Here is a 21,254-nt window from a genome sequence, read left to right as displayed (position 1 = left end):
GTTTCCTTAATTTATGAATTATCAGGAATAAGTGGATTTTCTTTTCTTCATTCAATTTTCAGGGACAAAATTCCAGTTCCTTTCCTTACAATGCATAGTTTCTTATTGCAAACATTGTTCCAAATATGTTAGTGAAAAGACTGTTCCTGACATCAGTGGACCTGTCACAGATAGATACAGGTTTGCCCCATTAACAAGTTAAAGGGGAAAAAAAGAACTCACATGGAAGAGACATTTGCAAGGCTTTTATCATTTGGCCAGAGAGCAAAATAGGATATCAAGGAAGCAACTTCAAATGTTTCTGCAAGGACAACACTGCACTTGGAATACCACTAATGTTTCACGGCTTGCTCCAAGATGTTCTCATCTACCACCTTGTGAGGGAGAGTCACCTTCAATGCGGCATTCTCTTTCATTGTTTGGCAGATCATTTCATAAGCATAGTCATTACCCGACCAGCAGCGTCTGGCAACCTGTCAGACCAGAAAATCAATGGGTGTAAAAATCTTGCATTTCTCTTGCCACATCCATCTTACACAATATTTGCTCAAACATCAGCACTCAATTTCATGACAAGAATATCTTTCAACCCTCTGCCAGTTTCTAGTTTCCTTACTGATTTTAGAAGTAATTTTTGTAATACCTACTTCATTTTTATGAGTAGTATTTGGATAGACTTGGTACATTTTCATGCAGAAACATAACATTGGACAGATAACATTGGTACAGCCAGGTACGCTATAAACTTTACAAAATTCTCTCACTAAAAATAATTGTGCACTCCATCCCCACTCTGTAAAACTAGGACTTGCTTTAGAGAACAGTATCATCTAAGCAGTCGATGCTTTTGTAATGGGATAAATATTTAAAAAGGAAAACGTCATTCAATGCATTTTCAAACTATGAAATCAAGGAGCCAAATTCTCTGCCAGCAAGTAAGGATGAAACTCTACGGAGAGCCAGGGAACTGGTAAACCCCTCTTCCACTCTGTGTTTTGATCTGTGTACAAGCAAGATTCCCCAGATGAAAAAAAAATCAAGATTTGGCACAAAGGAAATAAGTTCTTCCTTCTATTCAATGCCTTACAAATCTCTATTACAAATTGCAAATCAGTGTCTGAAATATTTAGACTCAAAAGTGTTCAAGAAAGAAAATACTTAGATTCCAATTTAGCAAAATATTTAAGCATATGATTAATATAAGGTTAATAAATTCCCAGGATCATACCAATAACAGCTAGAAATGACCTGTCAAGTCAACAACTCAATTTCCCTGCCACTCACCTATGATTATTCCTGGCAGTATATTTTCAAGGGTACATTCCAGTTTCTTTCCAGTCTTGTATATAATATGGGTAGCATTCTCAGATTGTCCTTTTTCCACATGTGTGTGGAGGAGTGGGGCTTTTGCTTGCAATAAATCAGAGCAGCAAAAGATTTATTGGGTTTTTAATAGGCTGTCTCCGATACACAGTTCTTGTTAAGGGTTTGTCTTCATTACTCTTAATATACAAATTAATATAATTGTCCTCCTCCTTCTTCCTTAATCGTTTACTATGGTGTTATTTCAGACCTGGGACAGGGAAAATTGTTCCTTGTCCTCTTCTACCCTCCAGTCATGCCAGGTCTTATGGGGAGAAAAAAAAAAAAATGTTTAGGTGTAAGGCAAGAAGGAATTCTGCAATTCTCTTGAGAAGTAAAACAGAACAGACCATGTCAGCATTGGCAAGGAACTCCCTCAATATGTCAGGTCCTTGTGAGGTTACGTGACTGAAACACAACAGGTCTTGTCCTTTAATTGGACTGTGCATCACTATGTCCTGTTGATTTGGTTCCCTGCAAGTATTGAATCAAAATCTCTCTGCCACTTCAGAGATGGGATCCTAGTCTTAAACCCAGACAGGATCTATTTGGACACTAATGGAATTTAAAAATTCTAATGGCAGCAAGGGCTGGATGAGCTGGCACTTAAATGACAAGCCTTTCAAGACACCTAGATCTAGAAGTTAGGAATAGACAAGACTAAAGTTCATATAGTTCTCAATTGTATTATGTAGGCAAATAACACCACCAACATGTCTAACAAAATTATAGTAAGCATGCTTCCCTTTCTGCTCAAAAAATAACAAAACACACACTGAGATATGTGGAAATGATTGGGCTGTGTTATGTTGTAAAGTCAGAAGGGGTGGTCCTGACACTTTACAGTAAGTTCCTTACCCAAGAATTATTCAGCCTCTTCTACTGACTTAAAGTCCTTTAAAGTTGGTTGGAGAAAAAAAAAAACCAACCAAGCAAAACAACTCATTGACTTTAGTGGAATCAGGCTCATAGACACCCGTATTAGAAGCAGTGAATAGAATGAGTCACTAGGCCCATAGGACTATTTCTGGGTTACAAAAAGCCAGACTCAAAAAACTCTTGCCTGAGTGCTAATACTCCCCATTCAGTTAAAAAAAAAATAGGAGCACTGGAACCCAAATACCTAAGTAAACATAGGCAGGAAAATATTAAAGTGAACATATATCATGAGTTTTTTCTTACTCCATTGGAAACATCCCAGCTGAGCATCATCTTAGCCCGTTCTTCAGCCTCCTTGGACCCATCCAAAACCAGGCCAAATCCCCCATTGATCACTTCACCCCTAAAAATATAAATGTAAGAGAATTAAATCAAAATAATTCAAAGCAATCCCACAAAATTCATAGGAGTTAATTTGTTCAGTTGCACTGCAGGAAGAAGGATGAAAACATAGAAATGGTGCTGAATAAGAGACACTATCAGTGACCTTTATACTTGCATTAAAAAAAAAAAAAAAAAGGGAATTTAGCAGGGCAAAGGCCTAGTTTCTTGACCTGCAGCAAACCTATTCCATCTTTCTTGTAATGCCCAGCTAGCAGTCAATATCTCCTCCAAGCAGGAGTGCCAAAAACTAAGCTTGTGGTGCATCTCCTGAAGGCTGCAGTCTGTACTGACTCTAGAAACAAATAAAGAAAGATTAGCACTTCTGACTGTCTGAAGAGTTACCAATCTCTGGGTATTTTTAAAGGTTAGGCTGTTTGTCTTTGCTACACTGGAGCCTGCCATATAGATAGGATCGTGAGGAGGACTGTGTACTTATTGAAGCAGATGAATCTATTTATATTCTCTCGGGACAAATGAGAGAGCATAAGTATTTTATTAAAAAAGCGTTAACCACCACTTAATGCACATCTGCCTCGATCATTTCAAAAACAGTCATTCATTTTGCGTGAGATACATCGATGTTTAAAGACATCAGTGCCAACTTTTCAGGAAGCAGACTTATTGGCAGAAGAACAACAGAAATATGGTAAAACTAACAGATTATACTTGGGAGGAATACCAGTCTGCTTTTAAAAGGACAGGGGAAACACGTAGAGCAAAACATCTTGTCTGACTTCAGAGTCTGGCCTGGTCAAGCTCCTGTTTCGTTGCATATGGTGAATAGTGGTGAATGCAGTTGAATAATTATCCATTGCTGTAAATCTATGAGAGTTCTGGCATTATAACTCAGCATCAGCAATACCTGAGAGATGGGGCGTATCATACAACAACACATGGTATGAGAGACTACTAATGGAGACTCCGGAGGCAGGACTTTGTCCTCTGTGTTTTATAGTTAATATAATGAATAAATTCACAAAATGTATGTATAATAACATCAGACATATCCATGAATCAGGCAGGAGTTAGGTGTCTTCCAGTTCAGGAAGGAATAATTTCTTACTGTGTATTTTCCAGCAGTAACTTAAGCTTCTCAGGAAATGGTGAAATGAGGCTACATCCGAGCCTCACAGACCTGAGATCTACTTCCTGAAACTAGAATTCACATCTTTTCATTTTCAATATAATGTTGGTACTTACATGATGTTAATTCCCTTTCACTAGTTATACACACTACCTGTGTGCTAAGTAGGACCCTATCACATAGCTGAGCGAGGAACTTAGAGCTCCAGGTCTCACATCATGGTACCATTCTGTGAACACCCTCCACTTTACCATTATTAGATATATATCATTATTTCAAATACGTTTTCTGTTGAAAGGCACAGTTTTCTTGAGACTGACAGTTCTCACAGCAGAATGTCAGTGAATGCATCAGTTTCTCATCTTCAGCAGGAAAAATTGAAACAAAGTCATGTTTCAATTGAGATGTTCGAATATTGTAAGCTGATTCTTCAAAATAAAATGTTTATTTTTGATTGACACTGTCAACACTTTTCAGCCTGGAATTTAATTCCCAGGATCTTTTTACTGCATGAAATCTTTAGTTAGTTCTGCTCTTAGTCTCATTTTGGGATGAAAACAAACATCCAAACATCTGCATTTCTTGCAAATTCTACTTTTTGAATAGCTCATGTTGTTACTGTCTTCTCCAAAAGAGGGGACCAGACTGGATGACATCATTACAAGTGTTATTGTATCAAGACCAGGGCCAGTTACTTCACCATACTCTGCTTGCTTCTGTGTATGGAGACCAAATTAGCACTGTTCTTTACTGTCAAAGTACCAAGCTAGAGTACACTTACAAACACCAATGATGCCATTGCCAGGTAATTGGGATCACAGTATAAGCACACCTCAAGACAGCCTATTGGCAATATCGGACAATAAGAAAATCAGACCTCTGGACCAGTGCTTCATAAAGATATTCTATACAGGAAGATGATGTCCTTTCAGTGGCAAAGATCCCCTCTGTGCCCAGCATCCCAAAGAGCATCCTTTGAAGCTTAGGCATGAACAGTATATTGAACAGTAAACATCTGATCTCACTTGCACGCCATAAATTTAGAGCCTCTCCGTTGATTTCCATGGAGTTACTCCAGTGTAAATCAGAATCACTCATCAGAATCTGTCCTACTGTCTAAAAATCACTCACAAATTAAATACCAATGTTTGTTAGGATGGATTTTCTAGCAAACCCTCTCACTTTTAAAGAGGAGCTCTCTGCCTTCATTAGCATTGGGTCACATTTTCAGGTAATTAAAGAAACATGTGGCATTTTGACCTAAGCTACCTCCTATAATTTCCAGATGTCTCCTTCTAAGGTGATCAAAGGAAACAAGGCCTCTCTCACAATCAAGATGTCACACTGTCAACAGTGCAGTTCGATTCTTAAATTGCTTCTGCCTTTTTGTTACTACAGGTTACTCAGGCTCCATACCAATATACATTCTTCTGCAAATAAACAGGCAGAAAGAAATGAATAACATTCATTTGCTGTAATTATAGTCGAGTATGTTAATCTTAAGTCTCTCAAACAGCACATGTGATGCAGATTCCAGCTAAATAAATATTAATCCTGCTTTTTCTGTTTGTCCCACAAAGCTATAGCACAGAAAAATCAAAGCAGAAAAAAGGCACTTCTCTAATCTCGTAGGGAAGACAGGGCAGATCTGTCAGCAGTTCCAGGCAAGCCCAGCCTCTGCAGGGAGTACTGGTAGCTGAACACAGTGCAATTGCCATTTCTGAACCCCCTGAACAGAAACTTGCCAATGACAACTTGATTTTTCTCTAATCATGTGTATATTTGTTTATATATAAGCTTCCATGTGCACTTTCACAGTTCCAAATCAGCTGATGACAAGAAGATTTTATCAGGCACACGGAGATTTCTTTACAGCAAAGTCAGCTGAATTTTTAGCTCTCTAGAGAAAAAGAAAAACAGGGTCCTAAAACCTAAAGGCATCTATCTCTTCCAGGCAAAGAAAATAGTTTGTTATGGTTGGGGGTTTGTTTTGCTTCTTTTACCACCTTTAAATTATTCCTCTCTTTCTCCTTAGAAGGCAAAAGAGTGCAGCACTTGAACTCACCAGGGTGGTGCCATGATTAGTTAAGCCGAGCAGAACCACCTGTCATGCTGTGGCTTTCGGGGGCTGTCCAGACCACCGCATCTAATGACACGACATTGTTACCACATCCGAGTCTCAGCATGGTGGCTTATTAAGGCTCGTGCAGAGACAGGCCTAATTTTCAGGCTTCTCATTCTTCACTGAAGCACAGTAATTTAATCACAGAGGGCTATATGACTGCTCCCAAGAACAAGGTGAGCAGATACTGTTCCACAAGGACAAGCCACTAAGCAGCCATAGGAAATGTCAAAAAGGATAACCAAACCCTGTTCTTCCATTTATATTTTGATTTCAGTGAATAGCCACATGCTAATTTTCTGATGCATTACAGAATTGACAGCACCTCTGCTCTGCCTTGGGGAGGAGCTTCTTTCTAATGATGTAACTCCACTTAAACAACCACAACAATATAACTGAAATTGCAGTGTGGTCAGTGCCGGTTTTCCAGAAGTAAGAGCAGTCTCACCGTTCAGCCAATCTCTCTTTGAATTGCTCAGAGGGCTAGAAACGAGCAGGAGGGATTGACCTTACAGAGACCAGAGACATAGTGAATATGATCATTTGTATCCTTTGAATTAAGCATCATCAATACCCAGAATGTTTGTGACCTAAGTAATTATTTTAGCAATTCTAATGATTATAATTATCATAAAAAATGTTCCAAATATTTTGCACAACATGTAGTGGAAAGTGATTTTCTTTGCTTATCTTTCATAAGCAGATATTTTAAAAGGTTAAACTCATCTAAGGCAATTCAGACAGAACTAGTCTGCTGCTATCTCTAGAGTCTGAGACTGAGATGGCCAGAGTAAGAAGATGTTCTGGTACATATTTTCCATTCAGAGCTATGGAAGTTGTGAATAAAATCCTGGCCATGGTGGTTGTTATCAGTGAAATCAGTAAAGGCAAATTTTCGCTCCCTGTGTCTAACCCCTCAGAAAGCTTTCTTATCCCATTGTTCGGTTTTGCTCTCAAGTACCTTCTATTCAGTAGTTACTTCACTGAAATCAAAGGAATTGGAGTACAGAAGAGGGAATTCTCCATCTGACTTGAAGGGCTATTTTCTAGATTCAGCTCATCTGGATGAGTAACAATTAAGTATCATCTGAGGATAACATACTACATAACATATACTCTCTGAGGATAACATCTGCTACAAGTTCTTTGGCTTGCTGTTGTTGGCATATTCCAGAGCTGGATGGAGCAGGGAAGCAGGAGGGTTCACTACAGTATTTAATAGAGGGTTGTGCTGCTTTTGTCTGGTAACACCACCAAATGAAGACATGACTGTAAATGGGAGCTGCTTTGCTGGACTATGCTGGAAACAACAAACAAGAACTTAAGGCTCTGCAGCATGGCCAGGCTCTCATTTTCCCTACACCTCTGCCAATCCAGAGTAACCTTTTAGTGGTATATGAAGGAGATCAGTTTCCCTCTCCACATATATTTCTTCCATTCTGCTTCTCAGTTTAGGCATTTCTCTTAGTTCTGCATCATATGTGAAGGAGGTGTCTAATCCTGTCCTTTTATCCTACCAGGCATGAGCAAGGGGAGAAAGACTGGGGGGTTTGCTGGCACCTGAGCTGTTTTGTATCAATAACCCCTCGCTGCACTTTAGCACGTGAGTGTTTATATTGGGGTCCTAAGGTCACAGATTTAAATACAGCTTAAGGGGAAACCTAAACATAATCCATCCACTGACACTCTGGCTGTGCATGTGTGAAGACAACTTTGGAAGCAGGATCTGTTCAAAAAGACCATGGCAGACTGTCCTTGTTTGGCAAATTAAGTTCTTCAAACTGTGCTGTGGCCAATGTCCAAAACACTTTTTCTAGACATATAGGCATTAATTAAAAAAAAAACTCATACAACACCACACTTTACCATACAATATGTCCTTTCAGCCCTTGTTTCCAAACCCATCCTTCCCATGATCATGACATTGTACTACTCCAGTAATACACACATCTTTTCTGCAGTTCCCCTCCTATCTCTCCTCCCCACACGCCTACACAGCAGTGGTATTGGGATTCAGAGTCCAGCTTTAGAAACATAAATAAGTTCTTACCAGCCAACTCCACCACCATTGTGCAATGCAACCCAGGTCGCTCCTCTGAATGCATCTCCTACGAAGTTTTGTACTGCCATGTCTAGGAGGAGAGGAAAGGTGTTATGGATCTGACATGCTGCATTCATTTCTTTCTGTCGTGCTGCTCACTCATTCCACTGGCACCTTGATTATGGCGTGTGAAGGCAGTGTTGGAGGCAGGGTTTGCCCACAGCTTCTCTCACAGATATACACTGAACATCTCATTCTTGGGAGGAACAGGCAAGAGATTTTCCTCCCACTCTTTGCCCCTACACTGGAGGAAGCAAATGCCAATTTCACACTGTAGTTTGTGAGGACTCTTGTGCTTTCTGCATTTGTGATCCAATTCAAGCAGCTGAAGAACCTATCACTCCTCAGCTGGAAGATACCTTCTCAGGGTGGAGAGAAATACAATCCTCCCTTTTGGGATGCCTTAGTCATGGAAGAACAGGCTGGACACATCCATATGGAGGGTTTCAAAATGGGGGGGACACCTAGAAAACTACACACCTTGCAGTTCTCAGAAGCCTGAAGTATTTTCAGATCAGACTGCAGAGTTAATTCAGCCCTGTGCAGAAAGCTAGTCTAAAGCTATGGAGTTGTGTTTTGGGAACAAAGTTGGGATGAAAGTGATACTGGCCCCAATTCTCTGGACATGGGGGAATTTTATCCTGAACATAACTGCTGAAATCACATAGGAGGTTTTTTTGTTGTTTTTTTTTTAAAAGGAAAATAATTTAGCAGACAAATGTAATTTGACTAATGTCAAATGCATGATTTCCACTGAAATGTTCACTAGAATTTTGTATATTCACTACAATTTGTGCTAACGCATATACCCAGAGAGGTGGAAAGAGGTACACACAGAGGATAACAGGGTAAAATTTACTGAAAATGTTTGTCCAGATTTAATTCAGGACAGATTTAATATGTCATTTGCTGTGCTTTTAACAGCAAAAAATAAAAGACAAACAGCAATATCCCCACCAGCCACATTTGCAGGCCCACAGTTTTTACATGTCTGATGGAAAAATTAGTTTACTTGAGCACTAATCTATGTTAAACCCTGTCAAAAGCCCCATTATTGCATCTTTTATCTGGCATTATGTCACTTTAATAACCCAATTATCATAATTACAGTGCTGTCAAGAGGCAATGGGGGAGATCAAAATCCCCATATTCTAAAATGTACAGATTTTGTCCTCAGCCACTAGCATGATAAGAGTGGAGGCTGGACAAACAGCATGACAAGTGGACTAAAAATGTAATAATGGGCTACTCCTTGGCTTTGATAAAGGTCACTAACTGTGCAAATGTCTGTGCTGAAATACACTTTACAGAGCTGCAATGACCCATGTTTGCCAAGGATCAGGCTGAAGTACTTACTTGTAAAGCAAAATGAGACAGGCAAACACTCTGGAAAATTCCTGTGCGCTGGAGAGGAGCCAGTTTCACCTGAACTAGCTCAAATGTTAAAACAACAGGAAAGAAGGGAGAGAGGAAGACCTAAGATGTTCTTTTATTACCTCCAGAGGCTCATCTGGTAAAACAGATTTAGGCCTGGCTTCAAAGACCAGTGAAATCAGTGGTCAACAGGCTTTAGATAAGCCCTTGGAGAAGGCAAATGGTTCATGTAAATCATAAAATGCAAAGAAAAACACAGCATGATGAGCAATGGGGTTTAGCAAGCCTTGTTTCTATTGCCCTCTTCTGAGGGCATTGCCTGAGGTTTACTTATGTTGCTAAGCCCTGTGGTGGAGACGTTACTTTGGATTGCTGTTCTCTCTGCAGCTGCACCGTTTTCTCACAGCTTGTCAGAACCAAACATTATGCAAGACATCTATCCATCTGGCCTATTAGAACTAGCCAACATACTCAAAAAGTGTTGAAGTGGGGCTGATAGACACAGCTAAAAGCCTCATTTCATCAGGAAATTGAGTTAAGATAGCAGGGAACTTTTCTCCTATAAATTGAGCCATAATTTGGTTCTATTATGAATTCCCATAATGGAAGTAATTCAATATGCTCAGCTACCTCTATCATAATTTCTCCTCCTACAGCAGCTTGTATCCTCCAATCTCACACCACTTCGTGGCTGTCAGTTCATGACATGTGGAAACATACTGGGCTAAAGCTATTATCATAATTTCCACTTTATGGATGGAAAATTGAGGAAGATTTAGGTTAAAAATTGCTTAGTACTTCACTCGTTTTTTTATGTCTTCAATCTGATATTTCTTGGGTTTATTTCTCTAAAGCATCATTTCACAAACTTAAAAGCAGAGTCTGGTTAGCTCAGGTCAGGTGTGCAGAATTAAAGGCTCCTTTTGTATAGCAAACCTACATGATTTGCCCACAGTCACACTGTAAGTGAGCAACAAGGCTTGGAGTCTAATCCAGAACGCCTGACTTCCATTCTTAAGCTTTTACTATCAGAGTATGTTCCCTTATGAATAAAAAGTTTCTTTCAGAAACTCCAGACTGTTTTCTTGAGTCTTCAGGCAATGAAATGATCACAGCTGTGAATCATTTTGCTTTAAGCAAAATACTATTATAGACCTGATTTTGATCATGTGGATCCCAAGGAAATACAGCTGTAATTCTGCTCAAATCACCTCTTTGAAACAGTGAGGTGCAAAATGAAAATCAAACAGGAGATACAGTCCTCTGAGACAGACCGCTCTCCATTTACATTCAGGTAAATCTGGTGCATCTTCATTGAATTTTCAGCATTGTTCTGGACCTCTCCTATTTAACTAGCTCCACATTCATGTCTGTATCACTTAAATCCCACCAAGCTTCTCAGGAAATCTGATTAATTAGGATTAAAGGGTTAAACAAAAACATTTTTTAAATGTTGCATAAAAACCAGTTTCTCTTTTAAAGCAATTTCCTTGTTTGCCTGGACAGACAAGCCTCAGCTGCTCTGCTGACCTGCGCAAAAGGCTGATCCATCATAAATGTTTGACGTTTCTCTATAAGGACTGTCGGTCCCACTCACATCATGGTGATCTCGGCTGAGGACTACTGGAGCCTGCAAAAAGCCAAGGACAAGAAAATGGAATCCTTCATGGACTGTCAATGCTACTGAGAATCATCATTTGCTGAATTCAACTCTGTCTTAAGTAATTTAAAACCTCAGCTTTGCTGCCTCTCCTAAACACCCTGAAACACCTTCTCTGCTTGTTATTCTTTATAAAACAGTTGTTCACATACTGTTCATGAAAACCACCATCCCTTCATAACTAAGAACAAGAGCTTATTTTTATGCCAATAGCATCCTCAAAGGAGAGCAGGGAGAAGAGAGGAAGCAGTAAGGTCATTTCATCTGAACATTTCTTTGCTGAAATTTCAAAGACATTTCAGTATGTAAAAATCTTCTTTCAAAAGTAGTTCTTGTTTGCTGTTGAAAATGAAAACTAACAGTAAGAAGTTTTACACTTTTTCATTCTTTTGGAAGATGTCAAAACTAAAAATAAGTTAGCAATGAATATCAGTGATTTCATACAGCTCAAACAAGTCCATTCTTGATCTGGAATTTAACTGACAGTATGAATCTAGACCAGCTTGCAGGTCTTCGTTGTAATTTGCCATGCACAGGGTTTATATAAGAATAATTCTTGGCATGGTGTGGTCTGGAATAGCTGGCTCTGTTTTATGCTGGCAGTGACTTAGAAAATCATTGAAAATAGACATGAGCATCCAGCTTGCAAGAGGAGGAATGGAGATTTGCAGAAACAAAAAAAGGACGCAACAAAATCCGAAGGGCCTGGGAGTCTGACCTTGTCAGTCATAGCTCCAAGTAAGTGCTCTGTCTGGTCAGGTTTATTTTTTGAGTCTAGCTTGCAGTGACATTCATTTTGAATCCTGAGAAGGTCAACAGCATTTGAAATATTTTAAAAAACATATTCTGAGTAACAGAAAACAGACCGTTCCTAGCTGGAATCCATTCTAAGTTTTACTTCAGTTTGCCCCTTTAAAAAGGGTAATTGTAATTCAGCTATAAAAGAGATGGAGATGAATGAATGACAATGTCTTGGTCTGATGCTGCTGTACACACAGCAAATAATGGGTGTAATTACTGAGTGGTGCCTTCAGGATTTTGGTCCCCCCAGGATGTCACATTCTACATCTACCTACAATACTCATGAAGAACTTAGAAAATCCCTATCCAATCTTGCCCGTAGTATGTACTTTTACGACCACCACATATGGTCAGTGGGATTTTACCCAGACAACTAAGATAGGACTCATTATGCACTAGAGGTGCAGTGTCAAGCCTAATGATTTTCTTCATTCACATAAGCAATGCAAATGAAAATTGACTGCAGAGCTGGCTGTAGCCATAATATGGCTGAAAGTGAGGGATAGAGGGTAAGAGTGGTATGGGGAGTGGTACAGTGTCTTGTTACTTTTAATGTTTGGGGCACTGCTAAGGAGTTACAGTCCCTGCCTTGTGTTTTCAGTAAATCACAGCATGATATGTTGTGCTTGTAGATGCCCAAATAGAAAATAAGGCAGATTCCCAACGTGAAATAAAACGTAGCATATTACAGAAAGTTTCTAAACTCATCTCTCTTCTATTATGTAGTGCAATACTGGTGACAGGCAGAGGAGGACTGAGCTCTAATACATGCTAACAGAATACTGGTCCCATGTAAACAGCAGGCACTTCTGCTCTTACTGGTTGAAGCTTTCTTCTTTCCCACCTGCCACCCCTGTCTCAGATATTAAACACAATTACCAGACCATATCAAGACAAAAAAGACAAACCTTAATCCTTCCTTCAGAAATTGCTCGATTAATAGCCACAGCTATAGACACACGACCCCTCTGATCAGAATACAAGATTCTAGCTTGAGAGCCAACAACCTGGAAAACAAAAATGCCAGAGTGATAAGGTTCTCTGTGCAACTGGCTTATCTTCGGGCTCCAGATAAATGGAGTCACAGGAGTGACCCCTTCCCTTCTGTAGGAGAAAGTGCAGATTATTTCTTTGTCAACATCCAGCTTCGAGAAAAAAAGAAATTAAAATCCCTCTTTGAACTGAGTTTTATCTCCACTCACACAATCAGTGAGACGTATTTCTGTATTCAGCTGCTACTGTCCAATAAATCCCACTTTTTAAATCAACCTGATTGCTAGGCTGTAATCCCCCTATCAACAAATCCCTTATCAACAGCTGAGAAGCAGAGGTTTGGAACTGGCAATGGTGGGCTGGAAGGGAAGAGAAATATGGAGACAAATAATGGCAAAGAACATCTGTCCTGCACAGCTATGCTCTTCTCCAGCTTTTACCCCACAGACCAATCTGGCTTCCAGAAGAGCACATATGAGCCCTACAGTGTTACCAGTTAGCTTCACAGGGAGATCCTGCCCTAAAAGAAAAATGAAGGATGCTTCACTGGCATTCTGCTTCCCACAACACAAAAGGATGGCAGTTCTTTGGCCTCATCTGTTTTGAAAAGGGTACTGGGAACTGCAGTCCTGAAAAGGTTGGGCCAAAGCAATGACAAGAGGAACAATTTGAATAGCGGTCTGAAAGAAAGGTAGTTACAAATGAGGTGGAGGGTGAATCATTGACATGTTTCACTCCACATATAAGACTAGATATTGCTGGATTATTTGAACATTTCCAGATGAGGAAGTGAAGGGACAGAACTGTTTCAGCTCACCCTAAAACCCTGCTGCGGAGAGAGGTTTAAGTTATCAGCCATGGGAATTACGGCCAGTGTTTTCATTCATGCCCACTCCTGCTTTTCACTCCAGCATTCAAAAACTGCATTCTGGACCAGGAGAGGTCACATGTGCTGAAGGAGGTTGTGCACTTACCAAGCTGTGCCTGCCAGCTTCCCGAATCCAGCGGATGTTGTCATGGTACTGCTGCTTCACAGATGTGCTCACTTGCAAGAGAAAGCAAGCAAGAAAAGAGGTTTTGAAAATGAATGCAATATGCTCTGAATTTAATTTAATTCATCTGACAGCACTAGGAAGTCAAATTCTACTCTCAGATACAAGCACGCATATAGGAAATGCTATATAGAATCCTCTGTGCAGCTGATGCAGTAACTGGCACCATATATTTAGAGGAAGGTATGAGATGTCGCCCAGGAGACAGCTGGAACAATAACTCCCATTCAGATCTTTAGCAAATTAAATTAAACCTTGAAATATGGGTTACATGTACTGTTCATTTTTGGTCACCTGGCTTGCTGTCTACTAAATGCCAATCCCTTTCTGAGCCTTTGCTAAATTAGTAGCTTTAGCAAACTCCATGACATTGGGTACTACAGTCCAGTCTTGCATCAGGTAGTAAATAACTCCTTTGAGTCAGCCAGCAGAAATTCTCAGAAGCAGCTGGCAATACATACTTGAGGATAGTTGCACCAATGCTGGGATATAGATTTATAGCACAGCAGTTGCTCTACTAAATGGCACACATGAATGTTTTTATCCCAAGATAAACCTGAGGTCTGTCATCCTACAAACTCAGGTATGTTGCCTTGTATTAATATGGAGCACAAACTGCACAGAAAAAACTTATTATGGAGTAGCTACTTTACGTGCAAATCCACCCTACACCTTGTTTAGATTTATACGTTGTTATCCAAGAAGATAATTTTATCTGAGAAGATAATTTCATATAATGGTTTTATATTCTCCATCTTCTTCTTTCATATCTGTGCCATTCCAACTCAATCAGCCAAACCAAAGAGGAGTAAGAATAAAGATATTTGAAGTGAAAGACAGTGAAATATGCATGTATCACTCAGATACATGGTGACCTCAGTACAGTCAGCTGCCTCCAAAGGCATGGCACCATCTGTAGCAAGTAACAAAAGGGAGATAGGGTATGGAATGGGACGGAAGCATTGTCTTACACTTAATTTTGGGGGCTTTTAGAGTTATGCCTTTCCACACAGGCTGAGTGTGAGCTCAGATGAGGTTACAGCGGCTGAAGAAGTTACTGCCTGTAGGCTCTTTCTCTATGGGCTAAGCTATATCACATTACTTTGTCCTGAGAGACATGGTCAGCTACCAGCCTTAGCTGGCACGTGCCAACAGGTTAAGCCACAGTGACTGGCTCATGTATTGGAACTTCAAGTTATAATCATTTCTGCAGATGCCAGGATAGCATGTTCCCCATCGCTTTCCAGCTCTCACCCATTTTCATGTCAAATTATAATATACATATAACTTATATTTGAAAGTCAGTCAAACTGGAAAATTTGCATACTGCTAACTTGAAATTGTCCCTGGTAACTGAGAAGAATGTTTAGACTACTCTTTCCACCAGGGAATATGTCAGCAGATAAGCATAGTAAAACTAGAAAAAAGGAAAGAGGAAAAGGGAAGATACTCATATTTAAACCAGGTTAAACACATTGTTAAAGGGAAATGTCAAATATGCTCATTCCTGCACAGGCAGGGCTTCCATACAGAGAGCTTTAATGATCCTAAAAAGACCTGTCAGTGCTTTAGGGGTTGGCTCCAAGTGATAGCTTCTAAACTCTGCAATGAGGATTAACATGCCACCTCTTAGCTTCACAGGGAGCAAAAGATGAAATGTCTGCTAGTGATGTCCTAGTAGGATTGTGCTGCCATTCATAAGCTTTAAGGAAGCATCTTCTAGACAGTAATGGGTAGTATTCACTTAGCTTATAGAAGTGATAGGAACTCATTCACTCTTTGGTTTTCTAGAGTAACTCCTGTAAACTCTCATTAAATATCTATAATAACCTATCTCAGAGAGTACTTACCACAGTTTATACTTCACAGGGCACAGACTTATAGAAAAGATCTTACTGTCTGTTAATTCTATAAAACATATCCAGAAGAGAAGCCAGGTGAGAATACTGACTACAAGGACATATCTCAGCACAGTACATCCGTCCCTCCCAGCCAGCTCCAATAAGTCATATTCTCTGTCCTAAACTGTGGTGTGTCCAAAGTTGGATTTCTTCTGTTATCCCTGGGGAGGTGAAGAATCCTCCCTTTTATTTAGTCTTACTTCCTGCAATTGAAAAAAATCTTACAGCTCTCTCCATGTGTCTCATTTACTAAACTGCTGCCTCCACCTCCCCACCCCAACAGGAATATGTTTTAAGTCAGGCAAGCTACTGTGTTGCTTCTGGTATTTCATGGGCCCTTGTACTTATTTAGGGTTTAAAAGACACTAGAAAGCATTGTGTACTCAGAGGAATAGTCCTCCTCAACACAGAGATTGGCTCCCTTTGCTCTTGGGAGATTTATATTGTTGTTATGCGTCAACTCAGCCTTCAAACTACCACAGAGGAGGTAAATCCAAGTTACACTCCAATCATCAGTGCTGCATCTCTTGTGCAAAGGCTAACTTAAAAGCTCAGGTAGCCTAGGAATGGAAGCAGGTAATAAAACCACATAGGAGTTTTGCACAGTTTGTGAGGTGTAAGTGCAAAAATTCATCTCCACAAAAGGAGAAGAATGGTTAACATTGGACTAAAGGCCAGGTTAAAAGTTTAGACTTGGAATGCAACAGACTTCAGCTCTGCAGAGTTTTCACTCAGCCTTCATAACAGATTCTTTTATAAAATTCAAAGGTAGGTTCAGATTTTAGATGTATATGTGTGTGAGGAAATCCAGACCCTGGAATTTGGTCCAAGCCCAGGTCCCATAGGAAGTGGACAGCAAGTGGAATACTCAAGAACATGAATCCATGAATGGCTGTTTATTTTCTGGCCAAATTCTGTTTTCATTTCTCTTTGAAATCCTATTCCCATTGTCCTGCCAAAGTCAACAGCAAATCCAATAATAGCCTTGCCCTTAAGCTTGTTTTCACCTGTTGGGATTTTTGTAATGTCATTTTTCATTTAAATTAAGAATATACATGCAAGAGTTCAGTGCTTTTTGTCTGTGGAAGAGACTTCTCTCCCCAGCTTTACATTACCAACCATATAAACACCCACATACTGTTGTTCACACAGTAACTGATTCATTTCCTAGTTTTGCAATGCAAATCCAAAGGTCATGCTTCAGTTCAATCTGGAGAGAAGATTACTGGAGATTACAGTACATGGCAAAAAAATTACTGCAAATTTTTGAAGGTAGATCCAGCACTATCATATTGAATTTCACCCTCCCTTCAATTAAGCCCAGGGATCAGGTTTAAAAACATGAAAGTTTCAATATCCATAGAACAGGGTAGGCACTTCTGGGTCATTGCATTAAAAATGCCTCATGCTTCAGTGTTATTTCTTGAAGATGACTCCTAAGGAAAGTTTAAGAGAATAGACAGAACTAAGGACCTTGCAGGCTAAGACCCACTCTATCAATAATTCACCTCTCAGGAGGAAGAGGAGGCTGGACACCAGCCTTATGTTATAGATGGACAACAGTAGTTTTGTTTCAAATGAGACATATCTGAATGTGGTATATCCTTTTCAGAAATACCACCCTAGATCCTTGAAATGCTAACTGTTGAGAATAGGAGAGCATTCAAAATTTTCACACTTCTGTTCATATTTCAATGACGTCTTCATGAAAGATGCAACAAATATTTCAATATTGCCAGATAAAAAATATTATGCTCTCCTCCTCATAAAATATGCTTTGGATTTGTGATCCATTTCCTTCTGATTCCTTCCTTGATTCTGATAAGCACAAAGATCCACTCCCTCCGGAAACAAAAGAGCTGAGGACTTCAGTGCTAGGGGACAATGACACTCAAGTCTTTGAGTCTGCTGTCCAGTTACTGTAAAAATAGACAAAGAAAGGGAAAAGAATAGGGCCTTCCACTGCAACCTGGCAGATTAGGATTCATATTTGCTGACATAAAATTAGCTTTGTCTCAGTTCCCATTCATAAGGAGCGGATAACAGTAATAGCCCACTTTCAGGGATATGGAACAGTGAAAGACAGTGTAATTCCTAGATACTAGAGTAGCATACAGAGCCATGCAGATATTCCAGATTGGTTCCACCAGTGAGTAGAAACAGCTGTCAATTTATTAACAAATGACAAAAAAGGAAGACCTCAAAATTGTAATCACAAATAAATGACACTGAATGGAGCACCACAACCATGAAACCTGGGTTTCTTGCCACTGATCTGCTTGCTAGCCTCTTAAAAACCTCCCTAGACTCCCATGCCTCATTCACCTGTGAGACAGGAGCAAAGCAATCTGACTCCTTTAAAAAACTCTTGGAGACCTGTTGATGAAAGATACTGTTTGCCTTAAAGTTTGAAGGTGACAAAGTACAGGAAAATCTGTAACAAATTAAAAGAAAGGCTCTTAGCCAAAATTGCAAAAATAGCTTTGGGATCAAAAACCCCTCTACATGGTGTTTTTACATTTTACCTACTGGTTACACTCCTTACAGGAGCTTGGAGAACAGCAAAATTTCCCGCCCACATGGAACAGGCAAGAGACTGCTTTCTATGGTTTCAGCCAAAAGCTGACACACATTTCACAACTCTGTTTCCTTTTCTCCCCAAAAGCACCCCCAGCGATGGGGGCGTGGGTTGGTGTCTTACCTCCCTGACGTATAGAGTCTTCCAGCACAGACATGGCAATCGAGTCAGTGGTAGCAAGATCCTGTGGGTCACCTGAGGTACAAACCCAGCGGAATGGCCCAAATCCCAGGGAAAAAATGTCCCTGGGAAGAGAACATGTTTCATTAAGAGATAGTTGAAATTCTTTCCTTATTTATCCTGGCTGCTAGCAGTGCTTTTCTTTCATTAGCTGGAGACGGAAGAATTTGAAACATTTTCAATGAACTATTCTAAACAGAAGCATCAGGGACCATTAATTGAAAAATTAAACAGTGCTGTTTCACACAGCCATCAACTGGTGTATAAAAATATGGTCAGGCCAGAATTTTGATAGGAGTGTTGGGCAGTTCTATCAAACAAACACATTGTCAAATGAATTGCAATTTTACTTTTAAGTCATCAAATATACTCTCCCTGCTGCCTGGTCTTTTATTCCTTAACCCAGGCTAACTCTGAGTGCATCTACATTATCATGCAAGTGTAGGTTCTGAACAAGTGCCTGAGTCCAGACTAATTTGCTGTCCACATTGTTTACACACAATAGTAAGACACTCTTCAGCTGAGTTCCAGAAGACATCTAATTTGGTTGGTGCCTTACTCTGTTCAAGCTCTTATTCACATGGCATAGGCAAGTTAAGTATGAGTCAGAGGCAAAAGGTGTTATAGACCCTGTCCCTCAACAGATCTCCTGATATCCGTTTTTTCTACAAGCAGTATGCAGAGCTTGGCTAAGAAGTACAGTCAGCAACACGGGCTAGAAGAGTGTCCTATTTCAGATGTGCTTTTAACTTCAGTGTAGACATAGACTTTGCAGCTCCGCTGCTCTGAAGAGACAAGCTCTCCATTTTTAGCACCTAGAAGTAAAGTTGCATATAGTTACAGTTTGAGGCTGTGATTTGGCTATTCTCTTGAGTAGAGCTGCTTAAGGAAAATTGATGCAACAAAAGAGAAAATGCAGCTATTCATGTAAAGGAGTGAAGAGTTTTGATTTGACAATGTTTTAGCTTACTGCTCACACATCTGACGTCTGCTTTCATAAGACATTTTAATTCTAAAAAGGATAAAGCTTTACACCAAATTATCAAGACATGCCATGCCTTTCAGGACAAAATATTAGCAAAACCTCTGCTGTCAGATTTTACTCATGTTAATCACATACAACGTCCCTCCGTGTCTGGCTCTTCTTTTCCTCTGTACACAGGAAAATGCAAGGAGTAACTCTACGGAAGCCAATAGAAAACATGAGCATGATGCTTACAGTCAACAGGACATCTTCCTAAACACCACTGGGCATTACTCCAGAGTGGAGAAAAATAAGACTAACTTTGGCATAACGCCTGTGAGATCAATTTTCCTACTTCTACTATTGGCTCCTTTTCATTATTTATAGTACACTGCAAGATTTGCATTAAGTGGAATCTCTGTAGTACTCTCCCCCTAAACAGGGGGGAGTCACAAGGCACTTGAATGCTTTATTCCAAACTTTCCCCAACATACCCCATGATGTGCTGAACGTAGGAAGGATAGCGGAATTCTGTTTTATTGGCTCCTCTTTTCTGAACATCAGCGCCTATAAAAGAATTTTAACAGTCAGTGACTTGATGAAGAAATACTATAAAATGTAAAACCTGGGTTCCCATGAAGGCTCTACCTCAGCCACAGAGAAGGTATGGGGTCTCAGAGAATGAGAGAGAGAGACTAAAGAGTTAGCATAACACATGGGCAACCCTATTTTACCAAAACCTACAACTGGGAAGATGCATTCAGAATTGTCCTTGTTTCCATCTAACAACTCCAGGATGTACTTACCAGCCCTTTGAGCTTCCAAGAGAAAAGCATTGCCATAATCCCAAAAAAACATGCCCTTATCAGCTAGTCTGTTAATAGCAGCCACATGTCTCTTCAGACTGAAATAAAGAAGGAAACAGTTATTCTTGAGACTGACAAAATATCAAAAAGAATAATATCATGAACTCACTAAAGGCATGGGAGTAAGGAGAGACAGATGGAACTGAAAGACCTTAGAGAAATTCGGACATAAACCCATAAGATATCAATTGAGATGCTTTCAGTCTCTGTAGCACCTGTTGTCCCCAAATCTTGAAAAGATTTACAGCTATTAAGGGAATTTCATTAATTAGCAGAGAGGGGACACATCTTTCAGCAAAGAAATGCATCCAGCTGTGAGGATGAAAGGTAATAACAAAAACCAGCCTACACAAAACTGCAAAACAGTTTAAGAAGTTCACAGAAAAAGTGAGCAGAGATAGAACTGAAAATGGCTACACATCACCTTTCTGGCCTCTCCCTTTGCCAAAACAGCCCAATTTTTCCTTTGTTTCCAACAGTGGATCATACCCCAGGACTGCTTTCTTAATGTCCACTTAACATTATCTAGTTCTAATTTCAATGCATAGTTGCATATGGAGTTGTATGTGTATAGGTGTAACCTCTTGGAACTCTGGAGAGGTAAATCCATGCCTAACAAGTGAAACTGGATTTTTTTAGTTCATGCCTAGCTTGTTAGAAATTAGTCCCTCCCAGAAATTTACCTTTCTGTTACCTTTGTCTTATAGTAGTATGATACAGAATTGGGAAGCTGGAAAGGTCCTTGTAGTCCCTCATCCAAAGTCAAATAGTTATATACCTATATTCTACCTTCTACTGGAAAAAGGTCTCCAGCAGGAATGTTCAAGGTGAACAAAACCAGAGTAGAAGCCATAAAGTCTCAAAAGTACCAGTTGAGAACAACAGTACAGCTT

General features: G+C 39.8%; 1 protein-coding gene across 2 annotated transcripts in view; it reads right to left on the bottom strand.

Annotated features, from left to right (window-relative positions):
- Window positions 1-230: 230 nt before the first annotated feature.
- Window positions 231-21,254, bottom strand: part of UROC1 (urocanate hydratase 1) — a 123,442-nt gene continuing 102,418 nt past the window's right edge. For both annotated transcript variants that reach the window (XM_069812137.1, XM_009927670.2), the window contains 9 exons: window positions 20,302-20,399; window positions 19,990-20,062; window positions 18,475-18,596; window positions 13,795-13,865; window positions 12,736-12,834; window positions 10,897-10,996; window positions 7,942-8,023; window positions 2,545-2,644; window positions 231-473 (listed from right to left, as the gene is read on the bottom strand). In XM_069812137.1, the coding sequence (XP_069668238.1) occupies window positions 333-473; window positions 2,545-2,644; window positions 7,942-8,023; window positions 10,897-10,996; window positions 12,736-12,834; window positions 13,795-13,865; window positions 18,475-18,596; window positions 19,990-20,062; window positions 20,302-20,399 (886 nt within the window). In that variant the 3' untranslated portion in view covers window positions 231-332. The remainder of the gene's footprint in view (window positions 474-2,544; window positions 2,645-7,941; window positions 8,024-10,896; window positions 10,997-12,735; window positions 12,835-13,794; window positions 13,866-18,474; window positions 18,597-19,989; window positions 20,063-20,301; window positions 20,400-21,254) is intronic.

This window comes from Haliaeetus albicilla, chromosome 24, assembly GCF_947461875.1.
Source record: "Haliaeetus albicilla chromosome 24, bHalAlb1.1, whole genome shotgun sequence".
Taxonomy (NCBI): Eukaryota; Metazoa; Chordata; class Aves; order Accipitriformes; family Accipitridae; genus Haliaeetus; species Haliaeetus albicilla.
Note: the sequence above shows the minus strand (reverse complement) of the source record. Positions and strands in the feature narration are given on the sequence as shown.